The sequence below is a fragment of the Orycteropus afer genome, unplaced genomic scaffold (assembly GCF_000298275.1).
Source record: "Orycteropus afer afer isolate SDZICR_OR568_19922 unplaced genomic scaffold, OryAfe1.0 scaffold00118, whole genome shotgun sequence".
In the NCBI taxonomy this organism is placed as follows: domain Eukaryota; kingdom Metazoa; phylum Chordata; class Mammalia; order Tubulidentata; family Orycteropodidae; genus Orycteropus; species Orycteropus afer.
The window spans coordinates 9023787-9031619 of NW_006921705.1; the positions used below are offsets into that span (position 1 = coordinate 9023787).

The following is a 7833-nucleotide window of genomic DNA, read 5'->3' on the forward strand; positions in this document are numbered from 1 at the left end:
AGAGATGGGACAGGTGTTAGTGCTACTCTCACAGCCCCTCTGAGAGATGGGACAGGTGTTAGTGCTACTCTCACAGCCCCTCTGAGAGATGGGACCAACTGCTACTCCAGTCCCATCAACCAACCCCATTGAACCTATGCAGTCCCCTGAAGTGTGATTTACAGAATGTACATATATTGTTTCTCTTTCCATGAAATTCATTATGATTCCCTAAAGGAATACTTCCAGAGCATTGAGAGGATGTGTAATACAAAAATATTCACAGTAAAAGGCTTCCTTTTTTAAATTGGAAACCCTCATTTATTGGACAACAGTGTTCATTATGAAGCAAGATCAACTCAGGTTGACGGGGAGTAGTATTTTAATGTCTTGGCAAACATGTTGGGAGAATGATCATTTCTAAAAATTTATGTTGCCCTGGCTAGTATCTCATTTCTTCTGAGTACAGAATCTCAGCCACACACTGCTGCCAAAAGGAAGGCCAGCAGTTCCTTTCATCATGTGGCTGAATGAAAGTGGTGGTACATTTTCACTAGGTTAGTGCAATCAATTTCATTTCCAGCTCTTTTGTTTAACTGTTTAGGTAGACATAAGTTAGGTCAGCTAAATTATGCATCTAACAAAATAGTATTTTATGAATTACTCTTCTGTTGATGTGCTTGACAAGCCCTGGGATGAGGTGGAGTGAGACAGGTGGTACAAAGTGCTCTTACCTGTAAGAACTCCCAAAGTGAGGTAGAGATGCTTCAGACTGGTGGCAAATGAGCCCAGGATGAGACCAGTAGATGCAAGCAAGCCACCCAGCATGATCCCCACTTGACAGGACAAATGGTTACTGACAACACTCCCAAGTGGAGCTTCAAAAACAACAATAAATAGGTTCAACAGAAAGGCCTTGTGGTCACTCGAAAAGGCTGTGGTGTTGCATTGGCAAAGCAGAGAACAAGCAACCTTTAAAGCAGTGAGCCCACTCCATTAAGTCTAGAGATTTGGAACCAGGCTCAGAGAGAGAGGAGATGACTTGTCCATGGTCTCACAGACAGTAAGTAGCAGAGTTGGAATTAGAACCCAAGTCTCCTGGGTTAAAATTCAGTGTTTATTCTACTTCTCTATTCTACTACAGTCATAATCCCAGGACTCTGGATGTTTTTAAACAGTGGGATCAATTCTTAATTCAAATTACATATCACTTGCATAGGGATGTGTCTTATATGCTCCATACATACAGTATTGATCATATACCATTAGCAATAATGATAACAGTTAATTGGTGGAGAAGGGGGGTGGGCTGCACTGTGAGACAGCAACGTTATATAGGAAAGGGCAGGAGAGAGATCATAAATGAATTCCACAATCTGGCACTTCTTTCTGGCTTCAGGGCACCCTGTGGATGAGATATCAAAGCCTAAAAAATCTAGGAATTCCCACCTTTTGGTTGGCTTTCCCCTATTTGTGGCTTACCGACGTAACAGAATTGTGTTGCCCTCAAGGCTTATAGGCTATCAATTAAGGCTGGAAGATGTCAAGGAGGATTTGAAATTCAGGAGGATATGATATGCCCAAATACGTCATGAGGACGTATTACTCAGGGCATCTGATACAGAGTGCAGGGGTATTTTATCCTGTTACTCTTGCTCATTGGGTTTCCCAGATCAGTCTGATAGGTGATAGAGGTGATGGATGGGAAAGGAATATGAATTCCTTTTTGAGGAAGTATTCATGCTATACCAGTACAACTAGGAGTAGTAACAAGATCAGAAGAGCAAATACTCTTGCTATCTGTAGAGTATGAAAATTTTTGTGTTGAATAGGTTGAAATTGGGGCCTGACTCAAATGAATGTGACAGAATCAGCCATCAACCTGATGTTTCCTGTCTAGTAAAAACAGTGCATGCATGCTTGGCTGTATATAACACATCCTCTGGAGAACAGGAATGAGCCAATCCCTTGAATATGTCTGATTCTCCAGGCTGCTGCTGCTATGGCTATTGGGAAGTGACAACATTTACACCAAATTCAATGAAAAATGTTTACTTCTCTGCTCACCAGTAGGGTGTATCTATCTCTAGCGGATGTCCCAAATGTGATTCCGTAGCCTCTGGTCCATACTCTGAACTCATTTAATGTTATGAGGTGAGCAGGTTGGTTGTTAGGTACAACAGGCCTCAAGCTCTTGCATGGAATTTAAACACATTGCTTCTGATATGACTCTGCTTTAGCTCAATTCCTCTCCTTGACATTGACCATACTAGTCACCTAACGTCATTTACTCTTATTTGAGAGATTGTATTCTCCAAAAGATAAGTAGTGAGGGAATTGAGTCACTTGTGTCCTCTGAGAAAGACAAACATGGCTCTCTCAGTATGCTGTTATGAAGACTGTGACTAATAATGTGACCCTGAAATCCAATTGATTGCTTTCCTGGTTTAAAAAATAGGCTAGGAAACCCAAATATGTGATTTGTTGCTCCCTTAAAACCTTCTAGTGCTGTTAGTTCAAAGAGTCAATTTAGTCTTCTCATGAAACCTGCCTTTACGTCCAGAATTGTGTTCAAATTCCTCCCAACCAAGGAAATATATTTTAGCACAATTCAACTAATTCCAAAATATGTACATCTTTTTCTAAAAGAATCTGCAAAACACCACATAACATGGATGAACTTGGAAGACATTACGCTGAGTGAAAATAAGTCAATCATAGAAGGACAAATATTGTATTAGTTCATTATTGTAAAAAGTGAAGGAAAGGTATATAGATGAAAGGAAACTTTCTTTGTTGGTTACTGGGGAAGGGGAAGGGAAGAAACACTGCAAAAATAAAAGTAAAAATATGAATCAGTACATAGAATGGCATCAGATGAAGTTATTTATAAGTTACAGAATTAGTATAGTATCTCCTTTCGCCATCAAGACATGGCCTGAAACGCTAATAAGTTCCTAAAATACTTAAGACTCATCTAAGTGAAAAGGAATAAATGGGCATAGGCTGAAAAGATTTCATTTAAATTTGATCCAATCTCAGAAACTCTCTCAGACACTAAATTAAATAACCTTGGTTTGAAATTTTAAAAAAAAATTTAAAATTTTTTATTTTAATTCCTTTTTAAAAAAGGAAAAAATTAAGGTCTATCTTCCTCTTCTCTATACATAAAATAAGACTCAATGAATTCTAAGAATATCTTATACACCTTATATAGAGTCTTTGTGGTTTCTTGAATGAAATTATAGCCATAGTTAATGTGTTTAATGCATGATTACACCATTTTATCCTTCCCCAATACTTCTGTAAGCATAAATATTCATGTGCATGAAAAATGATAAAAATCTATGAGTAAAATTGTGAACCCTCTGGGAAGAAAACAAAGACTTGAGAAATGATGCACACATTGTTGGGCACTCATTTAAGGAGATCATATAGAAATGGCTTATGTTTACATGACTGGATACTGAGGAGGCCACAGCATTTGGAAAACAGAAATTTACTGTAATGGTAAATTTCCAAAATCAGAATGAGTCCTATGACGTGCAGCAGTATTCTGTGAATGGAAGAACCAAGCAGTGTGTGTCCTTTGGAGTGTATTACCTACCTATTCCATCTGACATCAGCCAAGAACATTAATTCCACAAGCAAGTCTGATTGGGTTTTGCTGAATGTAGGATGGATTGCTTCTTTTCATATAGTCTTAGCCAATTTTCAAGTATGCTTTCCATTTAGAAAAACTGGTAATCAAGGGTACTGGAAGGTCATTGTCGTGTACAGTTCAAGACTAGCCAATAATTATCTCTTTAAAGTGACACTCACCACAGAGCATAGTCACACAGTCTACAATGGAATGGATCCATGCTGTTTGTGCATAATCCTGAGCAAAATATGTCTGGAACTCAACAAAAAAAATTGAGATACACCTGAAAAACAGAATGCAAGCATTTTATACAGAAGTGCTGTCACTAATATCTTCAAGTTCTAGCAGGTTGTTACATAAGTCAACACTTGACAATGAAGAGTTATACATGGCACAGAAATTTCAACTATAGGATCTGTCCAACATAATAAATAGACGATGATGATGATGATGTGGGATATATATAAAAGGATACATTCTGGAGAACTATTTTTAAAACAAAAACAAACAAACAAACAAATAAAACACCTCTCTGCCATTGTGTCAATTCCGACGCATAGTGATCCCCATTGGGTTTCCAAGGCTGTAAATCTTTACAGAAGCGGACCGCCCATCTTTTTTCCATGGAGTGGCTGGTGGGTTTGAACCACTGATGTTTCGGTTAGCAGCCAAAAGCCTTAACCAGTACACTACCAGAACTCCTTATTTTTAATAACTAAATAGTATAAACAACGTAATTATTAATAAAGGACTGGTTAAATAAATTATGGCATATTAGTATAATAATATATTTTTAGGTATCAATGATAATGAAGTCAATCTATATTTATTGACTTGGAAATTCACAGCATAGTGATTAGTAATAAAAGTAACTATAGAATAATTCATATAATAAGGGTTTATTTTTTAAAAAACCGTAATACAGATAAAAATGTGTAGTGTAAACTTTGTAAAAAGCCTGAAAGTTATACAACAAAATGTAATCAATTGTAATATGTGAAATGGTAAGATTATAGATGATCATTTTGTCTTTATTCTGTAGTCTATTTTACAAAGAATACATATTTCTTATATAATACACACACAAATATACACACAGAGGTTTTCACATTGAAAAATAGAGTTAATTACTTAGAAAAAAATGACAAAAATGAACCAGAAGCAATAGTTCGCATCACTGTGTAACTTGGAAGGAGCCTCATACAGATTAGAAGGAAGGTTATAGAGCTTGGTGATAGCAGGAGAAGAAATCGGAACTAGTGGCTTGGGATGACATAAGAGGTAATCAGTCTCTCTGGATAGGGCCAGATTCTAACTCATCATGTTCTGGCAACCAATAACGCCCTATATTTATATTCTCCCTCTCTTATCTTCAGGTTGCTGCTGGTTCGTGAAGGTGGGTGGAGAGGTTGGAAAGGAAGAGAGAAAATCAGGACGGTGTGTAAGGCTGGGCCAGCTTCACAGGTGTCACACGGAGCCCAGCACTTGAAAACATAAAACTTGACTTAATATTCCACTATCACCATCTTCAAATTCTTAATAACTTTATGTTTGAACTTGTGTTTTGTAAGTCCAATGGGACAATGGAGCACACCTGTGGACAGAGGGAATATAAGCAGTATGTATGTCTGCAGTTCTTTGTACTCATCTGCATATAGTTTTAGAGATGTTTCATGAGCACAGAATTCCTGGAGACCCACAATATGCAGGAGCTCATTAGATTGAAAGTAAGTGCAAGGTGAATGTGTTACATCTCAGACTGAGTAAGCATGGGAGTAAGCTGATAGCCCCCAGAAAGGCCACGCTTTTCTTTGAAACCAGAACTTGCTTAAATGGAGAAAGAAGGCAATAATAGTATTCTAAGAAACACGAATGACCAAGGAACCCTAGCATATCCTTTCTACTCATGTGTTTCCCTGTATTACTACCATCCTACCACCCATTGCTCTTGGGTCAATTGCAATTCATGGCGAGTCCATGTGTTACAGAGTAGAATTTCTCTGGATTTTTCTTGGCTGTAATCTTTACAGAAGCAGATCACCAGGCCTTTCTTCCATGGTGCCAATGTGTGGGTTCAAACTGCCAACCTTTCAGTTAGTAGTAAAGCACAGTTTTTTACCCGAGCCAGGGACCTCTTTCCCAGTGTTAGCCAACCACTGTTGCTGAAAATGATAACATATAAGGAAAGGGAAAGATGGGATTACCGATAGGTTCATTCCCTTTCAGTCCTTCCTTACTCATCAGTACGCTGAAGGTGGAGAGTGTTGGCAGAAAAGAGAACATGTGTGCATATATCAAGAAGTGAAATAAAAACAGTTGAGTTAGTTTTGTGCAGAATTTCCACTGTACAGGTAAGAATGAAATGCATATGCATGTATGAGCTACAAATTATGGCATGCTTAATTTTGGTGATCCCACATATGAGTTAAATACTCTTATATTTGCATTTAAAACTAGCATTGGATAACGGAAAGATGAGCAAACAATTTAATGTATGTATTTTTTTTACTCAGAACAGTGTTAAATAGAAAATTTTAAAAAATCATAACAAGTCAAGAGAGATCACGGGAGGAAGCACCTTAAACTGCTTTTTGAACAGGGGGTGCTGCATTTTCTTCCTTTTTTTTTTTAATGATATATTTTATCTTATTTTCTGTCCTTATTGAGTCTATACACAGCAAAAATACACCAATTCAACAGCTTCTACATGCACGCCTCGGTGACATTGATGGCATTGTCTGAGTTGTGCAGCCGTCCTCACCCTCCTTTTCTGAAGTGCTCTTCCCTCAGTCACTTAAACTCACTGCCTCCTAAGGTTCCTACTTGCTATTGTCCATTAGGCCCCATACAGATCTTAAAAGACCCCAGTACTGAAGGCAGGCATTCTTTGCTAGTTAAGCTAAACTACTGTTTGGTTTTAAGAAAAGTCCAGGGAATGTTTTTAGTTTAAGGTTTAAAGATTATCTCAGGGCAATAGTCTCAGGGGTTGATGTAGACTTCATGGCTCCAGGAAGCCTGAAGTCCATGAGAATTTGGAATTCTGTTCTGCATTTTCCCCATTTGATCAGGATTCTTCTATAAGATCTCTGATCAAAATATTCGGGTGTGGTAGCGGGACCCCATCCAGTTCTTCTGGTCTCACTGCAAATGAGGCAGTTGTTCATGGAGGCAATTAACCACATATTCCATTTCCTCCTCTTATGCCTGACTCTCCTTTTTCCTCTGTTGCTTCAGGCACAAATTTTTGTGATTTGAATGGCCCTTGTAAGCTTTTAAGACCCCAGGCACTGCACAATGAATGTGTAGGAGGTAGACCTGAAGCATTAAACATGTTATTAGGCCAATCAACTAATATGCGGCTCTGCATTTTCATTTTTCACTGAGCACCACAAATTATACTGTTGTCCTTGGTGTTAGGAAAGAGAAATAGGAACAGAATGGAGAAGTAACTTCTAAGTCTTGGCTGGGGTCTCAAGATGCTGGAAGACAGTCTGGTGTGCAGAGTATATGGTAGGACTCAGCACTTGTGAAAGGAAGAGGAAACAGAGGGCGAGGTCAAACTGTGCTGTAAGTCCAACAAAACGGAAGTCAACCCAAACGCAATGGCAGTGCTGTTATGCCTCCAGCAATCATTGGATGTGGGCCCCCATCAAGGGCATGCTATTGGGAAAGGCAGCCCTCTGCAGCTGAGCGGGGACACACAGGGTGCTTACAGCAGCAGGCCGTCCCGTACACCCTGTAGCTGAGTGTACCCACAAGTGACACATCTCTGCACTCACTATAGTTCCCTCCTTGTTCTCCACACTGAGCACTGTATCCAGTCAACTTAGTCCAATGGATACGAAAAGTGGTCCTTCTCCATTCAGTGACTTAAGTCAGACACACCCTGCAGTAGATCTGATGCTCACTCCATAATGATATCAGTTTGGAGTACTGATGCACAGTCACATCTAACAACACAATGGTAAGTAGCATAACTGTGTAGCCACTATGCTGGACACTTGAGATTCAGTGTGAGACAAGATTTGATTTGATCAATTTAAATTTAATTAAAATATCACACAGCTTTGTAAAAGCATGAATTAACTGCAACAGTGAAAACCCCTATGATGTTTCTTTTTTTTTTTATTTTATTTATTGTGATTTGGGTGAAGATTTACAGAGCAAATTCACTTTCTATACAGCAGTTCACATATACTTTGTCTCGTGTC

The 7833-nt window shown here is 38.7% G+C and overlaps 1 protein-coding gene across 1 annotated transcript in view; it reads right to left on the reverse strand.

The window, feature by feature from the left end:
* The window catches only part of SLC16A12 (solute carrier family 16 member 12), a 16479-nt gene extending 10616 nt beyond the window's left edge, over window positions 1-5863 (reverse strand). The window contains exons 1-4 of the mRNA XM_042781423.1: window positions 5827-5863; window positions 5374-5449; window positions 3802-3905; window positions 714-857 (exon numbers count right to left, since the gene is read on the reverse strand). Coding sequence (XP_042637357.1) covers window positions 714-857; window positions 3802-3905; window positions 5374-5449; window positions 5827-5863 — 361 coding nt within the window. The remainder of the gene's footprint in view (window positions 1-713; window positions 858-3801; window positions 3906-5373; window positions 5450-5826) is intronic.
* Window positions 5864-7833: the final 1970 nt, after the last annotated feature.